The sequence below is a fragment of the Dipodomys merriami genome, unplaced genomic scaffold (genome assembly GCF_024711535.1).
Source record: "Dipodomys merriami isolate MVZ:Mamm:240054 unplaced genomic scaffold, mDipMer1.0.p SCAF_10, whole genome shotgun sequence".
Taxonomy (NCBI): domain Eukaryota; kingdom Metazoa; phylum Chordata; class Mammalia; order Rodentia; family Heteromyidae; genus Dipodomys; species Dipodomys merriami.
In genome coordinates, this window is record NW_027202271.1 from 37,641,961 (window position 1) to 37,663,026 (window position 21,066).

Below are 21,066 nucleotides of genomic sequence, written 5' to 3' on the forward strand. Positions count from 1 at the left end.
TCATCAGACTGAAGTAATCAATTACCGATGTCTCTGCAAGAGTTCCGGCTCGGAGCTCCACTCACCCGGCCTGCGTTCCTTGAAGGCAAAGCAGTCTGCTCACGGCCATGTTTGCGCCACCTACAGCTTGGGAGGGTGAGCGTCATGGCGGCTTTTTTCCCACTCCCGGGGACCCCCGACCTGCCCACGCTGCGTGCCAAGTTGCGGGGACTGTTGAAGTTTTTAAGGGACGCCCTGTCCATTTCTAACGCACACACGGTGGACTTCTACACAAAGTCTGTGTGGGAAAACCTGGTCAGCCTGCCCCCGGACGCGGTGCTGGCGGCCTTGAGGAAGTCGGCAGCGGAGTCGGAGCACCCGCCCTCTGACGCGCGCCCCCTAGTGGAGGAGGCGAGGAACGCAGGTGAATGGATAGCAGGCCGGCGGGGCGGGGCCAGGCGGGAGAGGCGAGGCCAGGGGGCGTGGTCTGTGGGGAGAGGCGTGGCCCAGGCCCTCTAGAGACCTGTTTATCAAACGACTTACAGTCGTGCTTTCATTCATTGATAAGTTCAGTTTGGGTTTGTTTTTGTTTTTTTAGCTGTTGAGCCTGTGATGGGGAACACTTGGAGTCCTTTAGGCAACCTAGCGACCAACTGTAACATATATTTGACATGATGAGTTATTTGAAAGGTACACTACACAGTAGTGCAGAAGCATACTATGCTAGGTCAGTTAGACTTTCGGGAAATGTTATGGCTATTGTGTCTTGGCCTAGACCGTAGCAGTAAAATCCCGCCTCTTTAAAAATGCGCTTTAAATCTGTTGTCTTTGTTAGGCCCTGTGATTGCTGAATTGCCTTGAAGAATCTTACCTTCTACCAGGGTTCTCTTTTGGAAACAGAAAGGCAAAAGAATAATACCTACAGCCCCCTAGAGTGCCTCCTGCTTTGCTTCCAGGCTTTCCAAAGTTTGCTCTTGCTAGAGAGCTTTATGGAACACACTCTAAATACAGAACACCACTATAGGGACCCTTTAAATAGCAAGTAGGAAATATTTGTTTGTTTTTTTTTTAAGTTTTTGTTGTGAGAAAGCTAGACCCCTCTTCCGTTTGTTCTCATAATACCCTGGACTCTCAGGAAAGCCTGACAACTTAAGTTGATGAAGAATAAGTACCTGTTGTTTTGTAACTGATTTATTCTCAGCAACTAGAAAAGTGCTGAGAATCAAATGCTTCAGTGAATGTTTGTTGAATGAGCAACTCGTGTTGTCCTCAAAAAGAAGCAAAGACAAACTACCTTTATATAGAGTTCAAGACCCTCATAGGGATTTAACAGCCTCCAAATAATGGAGGAAAGAGATTACCTTACATATTCTAATGATAATTTGGTTAATTGGTATTTATCATTTATGTTGCAATGTGTTAAGGATTTTCATGAATATCTCCTCATTTAATCTTTACATCAGCCTTGCATTACACTCCTTTTTTTCTTCTCAGCATGTGAAATTGCAATTTAATTTTCCAGGAACACAGATATTAATGGATGATTCAGACGTTCGAAGATGGGTGCCTGATTGTCTATGCCCTGATTTATTTTTGCAAAAAATAGCAGTTCTTCATTATTACACTGACCTAAGTGTTTGTGAATAAATCTAACAGTGAACCGAGTTACAATCTTTGTCTTTAAAACTTTACCTATAATAGGGAGGATAAAAGAAATCACTAATATATGAAAAAAAAATAGATATCCTTCCCAATCAGAACTTTTTCCTCCCATATGAAGTGGTTGGAAAATTATTGTCCTTTTTCTAGATATAGTAATATATAAAAATCTTATGTTCTGAGCTTTTCCTAGGAAATACTTTTTGATTGTTATATTTTTGTATTAATTTCCACCTCTGACTTTTTTATTTCATTTAGTTTTTAGTTCATATAGTTTATTTTATTTTTCAACTTATAAGTTCAGTCTTTTTTTTTTTCAATAATGGAGTTTTAACTCAGCTTGGCTCATTTTTAATCAGTACTCAACTACTAGAGCCATGCCTCCAGGTCCCTTTGGCTCTGTTTCTTTACTTATTTTAGTGGTATTATGGTTTGAACTCAGAGCCTTCTGATCACTTGGCTTGCATATTCAACTGGCACTTACCTTTGAGCAATACCTTCAGCCCAGCTTTTTGCTGATTATTTTGGAGACTGAGTCTCAAGGACTTTTTCTACTTTGTCTGCTTTCAAAGTATAACCCTCTAGATTTCAACTGCCTGAGTAGCTAGGATTACAAGAATGAACCACTGGTGCCCAGCTAGTTTTTCTTTTTTTTTTTAATTTCAGCTTTAAAAATATATATGTGCCTTATTTGTATTACTTTCCAAATTACTCTTTAAAATCTTCCCAATAAAATGCTACTCCTTTCCTCACATGTTATGCTGTTCTTTGTTATTTAATTCATTTGTTTCTTAAAACATTTTTTGCTAATAGGAACTGAACTTTTACTTCATGACAACTATTTCACCTAGTAGGCAGTCCAAATTATTTTACATTTTTATCTGTGTTTATTGTTTAACAAATGAATTTCTGAATTTTTGTTTCATTGTACATTTTTCCCTGAAAATTAAGCTATGCAAAGTGTGCTACAATTAAAATACTGTTTAAATTTTTCTATTTTTGAACTTAATTTCATTTTTATAAATAATGTAGTTAAATGTGAAAATACTTTTCGAATGGTTAATTATATTTATGAATTCAATGTGATGTTAATATTGGTACAATAAGAGCATGCATGTCAATTCCTTGTTAATTATATCTTATTCTGTCCAAATGTGGGTTGCATGTTTAAATAACATATTTCTTCATTTCATATGCAGCTGAAAATTAAGCTTGAATAGTTTAAGCACATAACTGGGTCATATAAATGGATTTATTTTTAAAGCAACAATATGTATTCTGTTTTCTTCCTTGGTAAATTATAGAATGATGTTGTACACTCAAACCTATATAAAACTTAGATCAGTCTATCTTTAATTTTCAATGTTCAGTAAACAAACTTAACTTTTGATTAGATGCTGTTACATAATTATCAAACACTGAAGATAAAGTGCAGCTATTATGGAAGTCAGAACTTTAAAAGGCTTGATTAAATTTGCAATGAATAAAAATAAAATTTCTATTTTAGAAAATATGCTTACGAAAGCCAAAATTTTTTGAGCATTGTGTTGTGGAAATTTTATTGACATGGACAATACAAACTGTGGGGCGATTGCAGTAGCTCTGTTCATTATTAATAGGGTTTAAATCACCACAGTGATGTGGGGGTAAGTTCCAAATGAAAGACTTTTTTACATAGGGATGGATGAGTGTCTGGGTATATGGATTAAGGATAGAAGAGACATTTCGTAAAGACTTTTAATTTCAGATATGAATGCAAATACTATTAAATAAAACTAGATTTAGAAGAAGAAAAAATTGGGGGAGCATAAAAATGTTGAGTTAAGTTTAAAGCCTTTTGAAAACATGTAGAACATTAATGCAGAAATAAATATGAAATATTTCTGTAGCCCATTTTATTATTTAATGGTACAATTGATTTCTTACAAAAATTCTAGGAATATGTTTAACCATTTTTCAACCTAAATAACAGCTTTATCTCAAAATGTAGCACATAATTGCATTTTAACTGACATCTCATTCTTTAGTTTAAAATCACTCCTGGCTCACCCTGATATAAACTTTTCAGGCTGAAATGAGGTTTTATGCTTCCCTGACAGGCTCAGTGGTACTATTGAAGTTCTTCTAGTGGCCTCAGTGATTACACCAACCACAAAATCTGAGGAGAATTCCTTTCTCCTGTGTAGTTGATGATGCTCCAATAGTAAGTGTATTAAGTATTGTTGTCGTTCATGCATGTATGCATGCATCCATTCATTCATTTATGCTGTGCAAAGTCCTCTTGTTTACAATTGAATGTAGAACAGCTGAATTGCATTGTTCCAGAGGAAAACTTTATGAAAAGACTACCTTTTTCATTATACGTAAAAAATGCCATTTAATAGGACACTTTGGGTAGAGAGAGAGGTGTTAAGGGAATGAAGGAAAGTGTTTATGCAGATAAATTGACTGAAATGTCTTAGCCAGGTTTGCCCACGTTTTGATTTTTTATATATTTCTATATTGCTTACTATGGTGGCAAAAGTTACTGGAATGTAGGAATTGAGAACAAGGTCTAAATCAGAATGCCCCATTCCACTTTTCTTACCAGTTAATGGCTTGCAAATTTAAATCAGTTGTAGCCACTCTGAAAGCTTATAATACCTGCATATGGCAGGTAAAGTGCTCAGCACCAGGCCTGGTACATAGTGTGTATATGCAGTAAATGTTAGCAGTACTGGTAATGAGCAGTGGCGAACCCTGATAGATATTTTCCTTAACATGCTGTATAAATTCAAATAAGGAAATAGGCATTAATTTTTGAAATTTTATTTTCATTTATTAGTTATAAATGTTATACATATATTGGTTGATTTTGTTTCATTTTTAACTTAAAAAATTTTAATATGCACTTGTCTGCCTTCAGATTTTCATAACCTAATATGTATTTGTGACTTGTCTCTTTTTCCTTGTACATTATCTCTGGTGTAAAAATAACAACAAACAAACAAAAATACTACAGGTATCCTTATTTCATATTTATAGAAATGATCTTCCTTGGTAAGAAATGTACGCATTATCTTGCCCATGTAATTGTAACTCCTCTGTACAGTATGTTCACAAATAAAATTAAATTAAATTTAAAAAAAAGAAATTATCTTCCCTGTATACTTCTCAATTAACCTACCCTAAAATATATCCTGTAAGCTACCTTACTAAGCAGTTCTTTCGGATAATGATGTAGGTTGCACAGAAACTTAAGTGTGTAAAGTGAACGTGTAAAGCATGTAATAAAGGAGAACAGCAACTTCCAGTAGAGGGAGACATGGGCAAAATAATCAAGCCAACACAAAATGCACAAGCTGCGGTGGGCAACAAATTAAAAAAAAAAAAATCTGTCCCCATGTAAAATTACATACATCTGAGTAACAGTGTGGCTTCTGTTGTACTAGTTGCTAATCTCAGATGGGTTATAAAGACATATAAGGAAGTCCTATGAGGACTTGACACCATTATCGCCTCCACCTAACTTTCTCACCTCTTGTTTCCCAGATGGAAGAAGAAGCAAGATCATCTCCCTTTCTCTCTCAGTCTCTAACAGCAGAAATCACATCTTGAATCACTAGAAAACAAAAAAAAGTATGGCAACTGTATTCCAGAATTTGAAACAATTTTGTTCATGGAATTCTAGATGGTGTGAGCTGGTGTCAGCTCATATGGCTTAAACTATTGGACTAAATCAGAACATTAGCCTTTTAAAAATTAATCAGGTATTCAGATATTACTGATATTCAGATATTACTCCTTTTTCTGAAATTACTGAGATGGGTCAATAATTAAAAGGAAATTTACACTTAATTTAGTCAATAATTAAAAGGAAACTTACACTTAATTTAGATCAGATTGGAACTTTTTCGGTTTTCAGTAGGATAGTTAAGTTGATTTGGATTTTTTTCTTCCAGCAGAAATTCATATTTCCTCTTGCTGGCAACACTGTCTAATAACTATTACAATCGTCCCTCTGCAAATTAAGATTTAATACTCTTATTCTAATCACACTCTAAGAAATTGCCATCCTGAAACTTAGGGATGTTGGAACCTGAGAGTCTCACTTAAGTTGGACTGAGTTTTTCCCTTTGTGTTATGTCTAAATATTTTGATGAAATTTTATTACTTTTGGCTATATTAGTAAATTCAGTTTGTAAAATATCCAAGAAATTTATGTAATGTATAAATATATCTAAGTAAACTGCTACAATACTTTTGTAGTCCTTTTATTTAGCTGATTCAAAGTGAAAGTTACACATCTCTGTCAATTATCGTATTAATGAATTGGATACATATTACCACTACTAACTTAAGACATACTAGCTTAAAATGATATTAATTTATACATATTTGTAGGGTTTTTTGAGAATTCTATAAATCTTCATTAGTTTTGTTGTTTTCAGGTTTCATAAAAAATCATCATTCTTTTGTGTAAATAGATTTGTAATTTCATAACACCTCATGATGTTTATAATATCTGTTGAACCATATGGCTTCAATGTTGGACTTTTGTTTCTTTGTCTTTGGCTGTTTTCTGTTTATTGTTTTTTTTAGAATCGAATTTTTCCTTACATTGTATTGTCATTATGAGATTAACCATAGGATATATTGGGATTCTTTTTGTTTCTTTTTAATAGTTTTGTTTTTTGTGTTAATTGATATAAAAATAATTTTTATTTTTAAACTAACAGATGCACTGGACCGTTTTTTTCCTTTAAACACTTGGAGAAAAACTGGCATACCTTGGAAAAGAGAGGACAAAGCGGTTGAACAAAGCTGTCACTGAGCCTAGGCATAGTCCCCAGAAGAGGCAGGGTTTTTCTATAGTAATTAGCCAGAAAACTCCATGACTCAAAGAAATAGTTTAACTATCATTTAATTATTGCTAATGTTCTTTTTTCTACTTTAATTTTTTAGGTATTACCGATTTTCCCAAAATATTTTGTGAAACTTCACAGAAACTACTAAATGTGGAAGCCTTCGTTCTAGCTGCAAAATACTACTCTGTACAAAATTTAGGAATATGTACTCCTTTTGAACAGTTGCTTATAGCCCTTCGAGGAAATAAACATCAGAGAACTGGTATGTTTGTTTCCATGTACAGATACATACCTTATAGATACTTAGAAGGAATAGTATTCATATATGTATTTCTTTCCAACATGTTCTTAGTTTATAAGCCCTTATAAGCTAGCTTGTTACATAGAAGAGTAGATTTCTTTTTACCATATTAAGGACAACTTGTAGATTGTTAAATTTTTCTTACATTAATCCTAGCTGTCTTTATTTCAGCTAGTTCTGACCCCTCAAACATGTTACAGTGGGCTACTACAAATATCAAATACCCTACATTTGTTGGACTCACTAATGACCATGATAACTGATTCTTTTGGAAGAGGTTTGGGAATGTGGATGGGTAGACATAGGGGGAAGAAATACATCAGAAATAAGGAATAGCACAACTTTTTTTTTTTGTATTATGTAAGACATGGCACAACTTTTATAACAAATTACATCAAAGATTAAAATTCAGCAGTATCAAAAATTCTATTAATGTTGGATAGACAGGCGAATGAAAAGATAGAGAATATACTGTGAATGGTAGTGTATGCCCTACAATATAGGCAGACACAGGAGGATTGCAAGTTTGAGATTAGCCTGAGCTACATATCTAGATCCTGTGTCAGAAAAAAACAACAACAAAACAAAATAATACCAAAAACAAAAAAAGCAGCAGCAGCAGTTACAATAAATACTGTATGCATTTTACTAGATCATCATTTGTTAAACCCTTGCAAATTTGTTGTATTTCTCTTCTACACAGGTGTGTAACCTAAGTTACAGATACCATAACACATTACACTCAAGTCCTTATGCATGTATCTAGCAAGAACAAGGATATTTGCATTTCTCAATGCACTCAGGAGTTTAACATTAGTTAAGAGATACCTAATAAGCAGACTATATTCAATTTTTTCAAGTTTTAAAAATATTTTAGCCAGGTGCTGGTGGCTCAAGCCTGTAATCCTAACTACTCAGGAGGCTCAGATCTGAGGAATGAAGTACAAAGCCAGACCAAGCAGGAAAGTCCATGAGACTCTTAATGTCCAATTAACCATCAGGAAACCGGAAGTAGTGCTGTGGCTCAAGTGGTAGAGCACTAGCCTTGAGCTGAAGAGGTCAGGGACAGTGCCCAGGCCCAGAGTTCAAACTCTATGATCGACAAAAAAAATAAAAATAAAATAATAGCCAGTTGAGGTCCATACATGACATTTAGGTGTAATGTTTAATTTCTTCAGTTTTGAACCATCCCAGCCTTTTTTTTATTTTTTTTTCCTGGCACTGATACACTAATATGTACATAGGTCAAGTTTGTGTGATTTCTTGCCTATTATTAGATTCAGGTTATACATTTTTAACAAAAATATTATTTAAGCGATTTCTTTTTCTTGTATCTTATCAGGAAATACATATTATTTTGTCTCATATTGATTATAATTGTTCACTTCATAATGTCTCACTTGACAAAAGTAGAAACAATATAGTTCTTTATTATAATGGGAAGTTTTCCCCTTTAAGTCAATTCTTTTAGTATTATTTCTTATCTAGTTATTTTAAGCAAAATTACTACTTTTTGCCAAGCTAGTATCTGCCATCAGAATGCCATGTGTCCATTGTAAAATCTAAACCTCTGTAATAGAAATGATGTCTTACAGTGGCCACATGCCTCCACACAATACTGAACAACTACTCCTTATACCTGAGAAAGTTATCAATGAAATCTTCATTGTTTCCCAATGTACGATGCTACATTAAGTCTATACCCAGACATTCTGAAATGCTATCATGTAAATGCCATCATGCCATAATAACCATCCCAGCCCTACATTTCACTTCCCTACTTTCCCACTTCCACATATCTGATGATGTTGATTATCATACGTTCTTTTCCCATTATAATTTGATTATTGTAATACATACTCTAAAGTGCTGTCTTACCAAATATTCTGCAGTGATAGCAATGTTTCCTATTTAGCTATGTACCTGTCGTTCTCAGCACAAACAAGGTATTTAATTTGTGATTTTATTTGGGTTATTTAACATGATAATTTAAATATTTGTTCACATGTGGTGGCTGGTAGCTGCTATGTTGGACAATAACTAGTAGCATTTTTGTAACCATTACTATTGATTGGGTAATGTTTTTCTTATGTGTAGGACTTCGTTGTTTTTGTAGCTATGTATATCAGAAATATCGTAAATACCTTTTCCCTTTGTGGTATTGAAGTTGCCTTTTGAGAAAAACGTTCTTTATGTAAACAGCTTTTTTTGTGGGGAGGGGGGGACTGCAATAGTCGATAGTCCTGGGGCTTGAACTTGGCCTGGGCGCTGTCCCTAAGCCTCTTTGTGCTCGAGGCTAGCACTCTACCACTTGAGCCACAGTGCCATTTCTGGTTTCCTGTTGGTTAATTGGAAAGAGGAATCTTAAAGACATTCCTGCCCAGGCTGGTTTTGAGCTGCCATCCCCAGAGCTCAGCCTCTTGAGTAGTTAGTATTGCAGGTGTGAGCCACTACTGCCTGGCACTTTAACAGGTTTTATTTTTCATAGTTAATGACTTTCTGTGTTGAGGTAGTTTAATAATCTGTAAGTATCTTCATTTTCTTATTTTTTTACTAATTTAAATTTGAGTCATAGCAACTAACCTACTAGAATCTACACTATTTCATATTCATTCTCAGAAAACATACATATCAACTAACAACTCAGATTAAGTTTTGCTTTAATAGCAGTATGTCTATTTTGTTTTATTCTCATTTAGGTGAAAATGTGAAACCAATTGAGTTTATGAATATGAAAAAATCTCATGAAGTTCACGCAATGTCAGAGCTAATTTTCAGTATCACGGATTACTATGGAATAAATCAAGTAAGAATATTTCCCCTATATTTTTATATGGTAAAATAGTGCCATTTTTGGTGTCATTCAGAATTCATTCTCTGTTAATCATTATCAGGCTTTTAAAATGTCTTTTTTTGTCTTGTTGTTTGTTACTTTTTAAGATTTTTTATTTTATTGTAAAGATGTTGTACAGAGGGATTGTAGTTACATGGGTAGGGCAATGAATACATTTCTTATTGAGCATTGTTCCCCCCTCTCTTGTTGTTCTCCCACTGTCCCTTCCCCACCTTCTCCACTCCTCCCCCAAACCCTGGAGTTGTAAAGTTCATTTACAATATACTGTCTTGTGGGTATCATTGTTGCAATGGGTCATCCTGTGTCCTTGTTTCAGTGTTTTGTTATTCCCCTTTCCCTCTGCAAATTAGACAAATGTATAAACAAGATGCAAGGTACCAACATCAAGTACAGTGACCTCAGGGGATATACCATAGGGGGAAGAACATACAAAGGAAACAAAAAAAAAATCACACAGTACATTAAAGACAACAACAAAGAAAGACCTCTTGTGTCCATATCTTGGAGTTTATTTCACTTAGCATCATCTTATATGTGCATATGTACATAGCTTTTGAGCTTTTCTGCTCATCTGATAAAATTATCCTAGACATATACCAATTATTTCAAATGAGGAAAACCACGGGACCTATATTTCTTTGAGTTTGGCTTACTTCACCTAATATGATTTTTTTCCAAGTCTTGTCATTTCCTAACAAATGGGGCAGTGTCATTCTCTCTGATGGAAGCATAGAATTCCATTGTGTGTGTGTGTATGCGCACACATGCGTGCATGTGTATGTGTGTGTGTACCATATTTCCTTGATCCATTCATCTACTGAGGGGCATCTGGGTTGGTTCCATAGCTTAGTTATGCTGAATAATGCTGCGATAAACATAGTTGTGCTGGTAGCTTTAGTATTACCTTGTTGGTAGTCATTTGGGTAAATGCCCAGGAATGGGGTTGCTGGGGCGTAGGGGAGCTTTAAGTGGAGTCTTTTGAGAAACCTCCATGCTGCTTTCCAGAATGGTTGAGCAAGTTTACACTCCCACCAATAGTGCAGTAGCGTTCCGTTTTGGCCACATCCCCTCCAGCGTCTGTTGTTATTAGATTTCTTGATTACAGCCATTCTGACTGGGGTGAGGTGGAATCTCCATGTTATTTTTATCTGCATTTCTTTTATGGCCAGAAAAGTTGAGCATTTCTTCATGTGTCTATTAGCCATTCTTATTTCCTCTTCAGAAAAGTCTCTCTTTAAGTCTTTAGCTCACTTATTAATGGGGCAATTGCTTCTTTGAGAATTTGTTTTTGGAGGATTTAAGTTTTTGAGTTCTAAGTATATTTTAGATATGTAAGTCCCCTGTCTATTGTATAGCTAGTGTAGATCTTCTCCCAGTCCAGGGCTTTCTGTTGATCTTGCTTGCTATGTCCTTTGCCATGCAGAAGCTCTGCAACTTCATGCGATCCCATTTGTCCAACCTTTCTTTGATTTGTTGTGTTTCTGGGTCTTCATTAAGAAAATTTCAGCCTGTGCCAAGGAGCCCTAGAGTTTCTCCAATTCCTTCTTGTAATGTTTTCAGATGACTGCTTTTACTTCGAGGTCTTTGATCCATTTGGAGTTGATTCTGGTGCAGCATGATATATAAAGATATAATTTTAGTTTTCTACAAGTGTTTAACCAATTTTGCCAGCACCATTTATTGAAGAGGGTGTCTTTCTTCCATTCTATTTTTTTTGGCTCCCTTATTGAAAATTAGGTGACTGTAGGTCTGTGGGTTCATTTCTGGGTCTTCAGTTCTATTCCATTGGTCCTCAGGTCTGTTCTTGTGCCTCCAGTACCAAGCTGTTTTGATTAGTACGGCTTTGTAGTAGAGTTTGAAGTCTGGTATTGATATTCTTCCAGCACTGTTCTTTCTGCTATGGATTTTTTTTGCTACTTGGGCTCTTTACTGTTCCATATGAATTTTTGGATTGCTTCTTCTATTTCATTGAAGAATGAGGTTAGGATATTGATGGATGTTGCATTGAATTTGTAGATAGCCTTGGGAAGTATTGCCATTTTCACGATGTTAATCCTCCCAATTCCAGGAGCATTTCCTTTTTCAGGTTTTTACAGTTTTCATCATAGAGGTCCTTCACCTCTTTAGCTAATTCCTAGGTATTTTATTTTTTGTGGGGCTTTTACAAAAGGAGTTGCTCCCCTGATTTCAGCTGTGCTCTTCTCCTTATTTGCATACAGGAAAGCCCTTGGTCTTTGAGGGTTAATTTTATACCCTGCTAATTTGTCAAAGTTTCAAATCAACTTGAGTAACATAGGAGTGGAGTCCATGGGGTTCTTTAAATGAAAGAGGGAGAGTTTTATTTCATCTTTCCCTATTTGGATCCCATTTATGTTTGCTTCTTGTCTTACTGCTCTTGCTAGGCATTCTAATACTAAAAATTGAAGAGGAGTGGAGAGAATGGACATCCTTGTGTCATTCCTGAGTTTAGAGGACATGGCTTTAGCTTTTTGCCATTAAGTATAATGCTGGCTGTAGGTTTGTCATACCACAGCCTTTATTATATTGAGAAATGTTCCCTGGATTCCTAGTTTCTCCAGAGCTTTCATCATAAAGGGGTTTTGGATCTTGTCAAATGCTTTTTCTGCGTCTATTGAGGTAATCATGTGGTTCTTATCCTTGCTCTTATTGATGTGATGTATTTATTACATTACTTGATTTGCATATATTGAACCAGCTTTGCATCTCTGAAATGAATCTTGTTCAGTCATGGTGTATGATTTTTTTGATGACTTGTTGAAGTCAGTTGGCCAGAATGTTGTTGAGAAGTTTTGCATCGATGTTCTTAAAAGAAATGGGTCTATAGTTTTCTTTTTTTGATGAGTCCCTGTCTGGTTTTGGGATGAGAGTGATGGTAGCTTCATAGTAAGAGTTTAGTTTGGTAGTGAATTTTCACTTTCAATTTCATTGAAGAGTTGGAAGAATATTGGTGTGAGTTCTGCTTTAAAGACCTATAGAATTCAGCTCTGAACTCATCTGGTCCTGGGCTTTTCTTGGATGGGAAGTCTCATTGCAGTTTCTATTTCGATGCTTGATATATGTCTGTTAAGTTGGTTTAAATCATCTTGGTTTAGATTGGGCATATCAAGATTTGCTAGAAATTTTTCCATTTCTTCCACGTTCTTAAACTTATTAGCATAAAGGTTTGAGAAGTATTCCCTTATAATGTTCTGAATCTTGTTTTTTCTGTGGTGATGTTTCCATTCTCATCTATGAGTTTGTTTATTTGGGTGTGTTCTCTTCTTTTTCTGATAAGATTTGCTAAGGGTTTGTCAATTTTGTTAATTTTTTTGAAGAACCAGCTCTTTGTTTTGTTGATTCTTTCTATGATTTTGGGGACTTTTAATTCATTTAATTCTGATTTAATTTTAATTACTTGTTTTCATCTACTGGATTGGGGTTTAGCTTGTTGCTCTTTTTCAAGGAGCTTCAGGTGCATCATTAAATTGTTGGTTTGAGATTTCTCCAATTTGTTGATGTAGGATGTACTGCCTTTGCTGTGTCCCAGAGGAGCTGATACTTTGTATGTCCATTTTTTTTAATATCATGAACATTTGAATTTTGTTCTAATCTCTTCTTCGACCTACTGGTGGTTCAATACTGTGTTGTTCAGCCTCCATGTGTTACAGGATTTTCTTTGGTGGCTTTTGGTGTTGAATTCTAATTTTATTTCCTTGTGGTCTGAAAGAATGTAAGATATAATTTCAGTGTTTCTGTGTTTGGACAGATTTCCTTTGTGACCTAAAATGTGGTCAGTTTTGGAGAAAGTTCCATGTGCTGCTGAGAAGAACGTGTATTCTGTTGCTGCTAGGTGAAATATTCTGTAGATGTCTGTTAAATCTAGTTGCTTTATGCAGTTGTTTATATCCGAGGTTTCACTGTTGAGTTTTTGCCTGGTGTGTCTATCCAGCTGGGGGAGTGGTGTGTTAAAGTCTTTGAATCTAAGTGTGATTTTAGGGACAGTAGTGTTTCTTAGATAAATTTAGGTCTCTGGTATTTAGTGAATAGATGTGCAGAATTGTTACATCCTCCTTTAAGAGAGATCCCTTTATTAGTATGTAATTTCCTTTATCTTTTTATGCTAATTTTAATTTGAAGTCCATTTTATCTGATATTAGGATTGCAACTCCCACCTGCTTATTGGGGCCATTTGCTTGGTAGATTTTGTTCCACCCTTTCACTTTCTGAATATGTTTGTTTTTGTGGGCGGGGTGTGTTTCTTGAAGGCAAATAGAAGGATCATGCTTTTTGATCCAACTAGACAATCTCTGTCACTTAATTGGAGAGTTAAATCCATTAATATTGAGAGGATTGAGAGGTGTTTGGTAGTGCCTGCCATGTTATCCACCATCTTGGAGGCTGAGCCTACTGGGTTCTTACTATGATTATCTGATTCTTTGTTTGGGAGCTATTTCTCTGCCTTCATCATGTTCGTGTTGGTTTTCTATGTGTAGAACATCTTTAAGTATCTTTTGTAGGACTGGTTTGATGGAGATTCATTGTTGCAATTTTTCTTTGCTGTGGAAGGTTTTTATTTGTCCTTCTGTTATGAAGAGAGTTTAGCTGGGTACAATATTCTTAGTTGATAGTTGTTTTCCTTTAGGGTATGCCACACATTATTCTAGGCTCTTATTGCTTTCATGGTCTTTCCTGAGAAATCTGTAGTTGTTCTGATTGTTTTCCCTTTATAGGTGATTGATCTTTCTCCCTGACAGCTTTAAGGATCCTTTCATTGGTCCTGTTGGTTCTGTGCAGATTAAGATGTGATGGGGGGATGTCCTGTTCTGCTTTGTCTCTTTGGGGTTCTAAAGATTTTCTTGTATCTGAATGGGCCTTTCTTTTTGTATGTTTGAGGAGTTCTCTGCTAGGATTCTGTTAAATAAATTTCCTAGCCTTTAGCTTCTGTCTCTAGGCCCTCTTCTACACCCATTAGCCTTAAATTAGGCCTTCTGATGGCATCTTCTATCTGTTGAATGGATTTATCATATTTCTTGAATTTGTCTTGAATACTTGCCTGTTCTTTCTCTATAATATCTAGGCTGTCTTCAATCCTAGAGATTCAATCTTCTGCATGGTGTAACCTACTGTCCAGACTTTCTACTTTTTTTTTTTTTCATTTCCTTCCCTTCTAATTGGAGAGTTGATGGCTTTAATATCTTTGTTGGAGCTTTGTTTTATTAAAACGTCTTTAAGTAATATAGTGGTATTGGTATCTGAGGGTATATGATTTAAAGGACAACACCATTAAGAAAAGAATGTGAATGCTCAGGAGGCATAGAATTCAGCACTGAACTACAGATGCTTGATTACTTCTTCCATAGTGCTATTCCACTTCTAAAAACATGCCATCTTTTATCATCTGAAATTATTATTTTATCACTTAAATTAAGCACATTAATTTTTACCTTGTTTTGGAGGGAGCAATTGCTTCCTAAGGAGGATTATTTTCAAATGTGAGAGTAGAGAGACACTTAACAGGTCGCATGCTTTCAACACAGCTAATACCTGATGACACCAGTGACCCTTGCCTCAAATCCTAGCTACACCTGAGGATTAAGGTTTAATCCGAAAAATTTGTGAATCTCCTCCTCCAGTTAATCAGCAAAATGTGGACTGGAGGCATGGTTCTAGTGATAGAGCTTGAGTTGTGAATGTAAAAGTTGTGTAACAACACATAAAGCCCTGAGTTTAAGTCCTATTTCTGGCATATATACCACATAAACACACCCAAAGTCCACAACTGATGACAATGCAGAATTGACTAAAAGCTTCTTTGCATTCACCAAGATGTATAATGCTTGCACAGCTATTTTTATAAGTACTTCACGCTAACCAATTGCGCTACTGGAACTCTAGCACAGCTATTTTTTTTTAAATGTTGGTTTTAATATTTTTACCATTTGGTCAAAACCATATGTAAGGAAGCTATAAGGCAGACTGACAGTATCATCCTTTAAACATATGATTTTTTAAACATATGTTCTCATTTTCCTGTATACTGTATAACCAATTGAAGGTAAAAACAAAAAATGTCTGTTAGATGCTGTAGGGGATGTGGACAGAAGGGAACCTTACTGCATTGTTGGTGGGAGTGTAAACTTGTTCAACCACTCTGGAAAGCACTATGGAGATTCCTCAGAAGACTCCCCATAGAGCTCCCCTATGACCCAGCAATCCCACTTTTGGGCATTTACCCAAATGTTCACAAATAAGACCACAATAAAGCTACCAGCACGACTATGTTTATTGCAGCATTATTTACCATAGCTAAGATCTGGAACCAACCCAGATGCCCCAACCCAGATGAATGGATCAAGAAAATGTGGTATATATACACAATGGAATTCTATGCCTCCATCAGAAAGAATGACATGGCCCCATTTGTTAGGAAATGGAAAGACTTGGAAAAAATTATATTAAGTGAAGTAAGCCAGGCCCAAAGAAACATAGGTCCCATGGTTTCCCTTATTTGCAATAACTGATATATATCTGAGTCAAGCAGAAAAGGTCAGCTAAGTTGATGTTAGGGAAATGAACCCTAAGATATGTATTCAAATGATTTTTTTTCTTTCATGAGATTGTTTCTAACACATATATAAGATTATTTCTTTGTTGCTTTGTATGTCCTTCCCCCACAGTATAACCCCTGCTTTCACTGTATTTGATGTCGGTGTAATTTGTGGAGGAGAAGAGAAAAAAAACAAATCATTTAAATAGGGATACAGGTGGATACATTGCAACAATGAGACATACAAGTTGTATGTTGAAAACGAACTTTACAACTTTGGTGGGAGGGGATGAGGATTGGGTGGGGGGACAGGGAGGATAGGAAGGGATGGGAAGGGGAAATAAAGGAGGAGGCTACAATGCTTGATAAGAAATGTACTTATTATCTCGCCCATGTAATTATAACCCCTCTGTACAGTATTTTCACAATAAAAATAAGTCTGTTAATGCTTTGCCACAGATATTTTTTTCAGAATGAATAGAAGCTGTGGCCTGCGTGACTTGCCTCATTATAGTAGCACAAAAATGTGTTTTCTGTATTTGAATTATTTTATAGTTTCTGACTTGTGAGATAATCTTGTTTTGAAATGAAGCTTTTATGCAAGACACTGATACCTGACAATAGGTTTAAAATAAAATGTTCCTTGACCTGTAAAAATTAAAATTCTTCATACCCTACAAGAAGATCTATGGAGACAAAGAAGGATTTTCTGTCCTATAATTTTTATTTGACATCAGAATCCCATAGAAACACCAAGACTTATTAAAATTTTGCTTGCTTTCTCTCCCACTCTCTCTCTTTAGAAAAATAGACAGATAGACAGACAGACAGATAGATAGATAATCAACAATATCCTTCAACCTATTTCCAAAATTGATTTTGTAACTTCAATTTGCTTGCCTTCCCAAATAAATTATACTATCACTTGTGAGTTTCTTTAGACAGCTCTTATAGTATGGTTATTAGAATTGTGTTTTTATATCAATTTAAAAAAATTACCACTGTAATTTTGAGCCTGATATTTCATGAAATAAAAGCATTAAAATAACATAACAGACTCTGAAAAACATTTGTTTCCTTACTTTTTTTTTTTTTTTAAGACTAGACTACTAAAATCTTATAATTTGTTTTTCTTACTTCAGGTAATCGACTTGGGTTCTGGTAAAGGCTACCTGAGCTCCTTTCTGGCCTTGAAGTATGGATTAAAAGTTTATGGGGTTGATTCCTCAAATACCAACACTCATGGAGCTAAGAAGAGAAACAGGAAATTGAAGAAACATTGGAAACATCATACTCAATCAAGGGTAGATGTCAATGGACTGGCACTAAGAATGACAAAAGAAAGAAAAGTGAAAAACGAGATTAAACATAAAGCAGATATAGAAGAAATATATGACAACAATCCTAGGAATCAAGAAATGATAGCTACTTCAGATATTTTGACAGATTATTCGAGCTCTGTAATTTCCGACTTAAGAAAACAAGTGGAAAACCAACAAGTTCAACCACATGAAGGAGAAAATTTGTGTTTTGAAAATGACTTTTCTCTGATTGACCTTTTGCCTATCAATGCCATAGAGCCAGCTTCTTCATCACAGATATCCAACAGAGAAATGTCTGAAGCAAATAAAGGAAGAAGGAAAATGATACCAAAATCAAATGAACCAAGTATATATTCACCTTTAACCTCTTTCATCACAGCTGATTCAGAACTACATGACATTATTAAAGATCTGGAGGTAATTTCTCTTTTGAATCATTGAATCTACTAAAATGCTGTAAACATAGAATTTAATTTGAATAGCTTAGTTACCATAGTAATGTGATCTTATTTGATTAAAATAAACTAAAGACTTAAGGAAATAAATGCTAAGTAGGTTTTCACTGTAGTCACAACTGTCAGAGTCTAGAACTGTCACATTCTAGACTATATATTATATACAATAATAAAGTCACAACTGTCACACTCTAGAATAATATATCCTTTTATTTATTTCAGTTCTCCTATACCAAAGATAAAAACTAGAACCAAAGTTATCAATAAGCTAAATCCTCTAACTGCAATTTAAAGATTGTTAAAATTATAGTCCAAGGTCTTCTCAGCTTAGTGATGACCTCTCACTCTGTTGAAAGTAGATTGTTTTCCTAATAAATATTGTTATTATTTTCAGACTACTAATTATCAACAAGGACAAGGCGCTTACAATCCTCCAAAAACTGCTTTAAAGAGAATTTTAGACACAACAAATAAATATTGTATTGCCACCTACAGAGACAATTGTTTTTCTTAGATTAGATTGTAATTCTGCTTGTTTTCCAGATTACATGGGCAGATGCAACATTTTTATAACATTCTGAATAATACTTAAAAAATTTCATGTTTTCCTGAATATAATTATTAAAATATACATGATTTGTAAGTTAATACTTCTCTTAATTTGAAATTGCAAAGTAACATAAATAATAAAAATGCCAAAATAATTGGTAAACATCTACTGGATTATAAAATTCAGTATGGTATGCTAGAGATTGTACCAAATCATTTGTAAGAGTTAAGTGAAGAGTTAAGGTACTATATTACCCGAATTTTATCGATAAGAACATTTTTTAATTTTTTTATTGTAAAAATACTGTACAGTGGGGTTACAATTACATGAGTAAGGTAATGAGTACATTTTTTGTTGAGCATTAATACCCCCTCCTTTGTTTTCCCCCTACCATCCCTTTCCTTCCCACCTCCCTAACTCATCATCCTCCCCCAAGTTGTAAAGTTCATTTTCAGCATAGTGTCTTGTATGTCTCATTGTTATAATGGGCCAACCTGTATCCTTGTTTCAGCATTGTGTTATTTCCCTTTCCCTCCCCAAATTAAAAAAATTTATATGCAAGATGAAGGGCACCGGAATCAAATACAGTGACAACAGGAGTTATAGCATAAGTAGGGAGGGGAGAGAAATTTTATGGATAAGAAAATTTAAAACAAGCCTGTGAAATCCCACATGTGCCTGAAATGAGATTTAAACCCAGGCTGTGTGTCTTACAAGGCTATATTCTTAAATATTGTAACAATTTATAGAATTGGGTTTATTAATAATTTGTTCTTTGATATTCCTTAAACACATGTATCACCAGTATACATTAAAAATTGATTTAGTTGATACTGAAAAGGATGTAAACTGTTGGGAAGCACCACTAACATTTTAGGGACATGATAGTTTCATTTAAAAATAACTGAGTACTATGTCTGTGTTCCCATCAAGATCTTACACTTGCGGGGTGCCTGTGGCTCTTGCTAGAACCCTAGCTGAGATCTGAGGATCACAGTTGCAAGTCACCCCAGGCAGGAAAGACCATGAGACTCTTATCTCCAATAAACCACCAGAAAACTGAAAGTGGCCCTGTGACTCAAGTGGTAGAGCACTAGTCTTGAGATGAAGAGCTCAGGAACAGCGCCCAGGCCCAGAGTTCAAGCCCTACAACCGACCATAAAAGAAAAAAAGATCGTACACTTAATACAACTTTGGGACTACTGTCAACTGGAAAATTGAGGGATGACTTCCCTACAAATCTTCAGTTCCACCAGGTGCTGTTGGCTCATGCCTGTAATCTTAACTACTCAGGAGGCTGAGATCTGAGGATCATAGTTAAAAGCCAGCCTAGGCACAAAAATCCATGAGGCTCAGTTCTAGTTAACCACTAGAAAACCAGAAATGGAGCTGTGGCTCAAAGTGATAGAGCACGAGGATTGAGAAAAATAGCTCAGGGACAACACCCAGGCCCTCAGTTTAAGCCAGATGACCAAAAAACAGAAAAAAAAACAAAAACAAAAAAAAACTTCAGTTCCTAATGATAATTGAGTACAAATGTTATATAGAAAAAGACCTTTTGCTCCTGCTTAAATTTCTGTTAGTCATGTCAAAGACAAGACTTTTTAATGACTTGTAAATTGACTAAAATTCTGTTCATGTATGCATTTTACCCATTATATGTTTTTCGGTACTGGGTTTTGAACTCAGGGACCTATCGCAGTTGCTCTACAGCTTGAACCATATCTCCAGCCATAGAACATAAAATTTTATATTGAATTTTATATTGCTATATTTGAAGTGACGAAAAGCTAAATATTTGGTATGAGGAGTAGAAAAGCCATATTTGAAGCATTTTTATTTTTATATCAATGTATATTTTTTGATGAGCAATCTGAAGAAGCTTATCAATAAAAATTTCATTAGTGTACTTAAAATAGGATATAAATATCTTACATCACAGGCTTAGCCTAGTAGTACATGCTACATATCTTTGAGCCAACCCTTGATTTACACTATCTGTTGATCCAATACTGATTGTGAAAGAAATGAGAAATTAAAGGTATGAGCCATTGTGCTTCACTCTGTTTTTAACTCTCCTTTGGGTTACTAAAGTTTACTTTTCTTCTTGTCTTTAAAGGATTGTTTAATGGTGGGTTTACATACCTGTGGTGATCTTGCTCCAAATACTCTGCGGATATTTACTTCCAAGTCTGAAGTCAAAGGAGTTTGTAGTGTAGGTTGTTGCTACCACCTCTTATCTGAAGAGTTTGAAGACCAACCCAAAGGTATAAAGCTTTTCCATGTGTTACAATTTTTATTTGATTAATGATTGCTGTTTTGTTTCTCTTTTTTTTTTCCTTTTGGAAATTATTGTGATTTGACTTAACATTAAGATAACATTTAGCTGACCACCAATAACTCATGCCTGTAGTCCTAGTTACTTAAGATCTGAGTATCACAGCTCCAAATCTGCTCAGGACAAAAGTCTAAAAATGATATAAAAACTTCATGTTGATCTTTTTTTTTATTGGGATTTGAATTCAGGAACTTTGCTTACAAGATTTTCTTTA

General features: G+C 35.1%; 1 protein-coding gene across 1 annotated transcript in view; it reads left to right on the plus strand.

Moving 5' to 3' along the window:
• Positions 1-27: 27 nt before the first annotated feature.
• Mettl25 (methyltransferase like 25) overlaps positions 28-21,066 on the plus strand; it is a 51,071-nt gene continuing 30,032 nt past the window's right edge. Inside the window, exons 1-5 of the mRNA XM_069989294.1 lie at positions 28-403; positions 6,583-6,747; positions 9,486-9,592; positions 17,330-17,926; positions 20,634-20,781. Of these exons, the coding sequence (XP_069845395.1) occupies positions 28-403; positions 6,583-6,747; positions 9,486-9,592; positions 17,330-17,926; positions 20,634-20,781 (1,393 nt within the window). The remainder of the gene's footprint in view (positions 404-6,582; positions 6,748-9,485; positions 9,593-17,329; positions 17,927-20,633; positions 20,782-21,066) is intronic.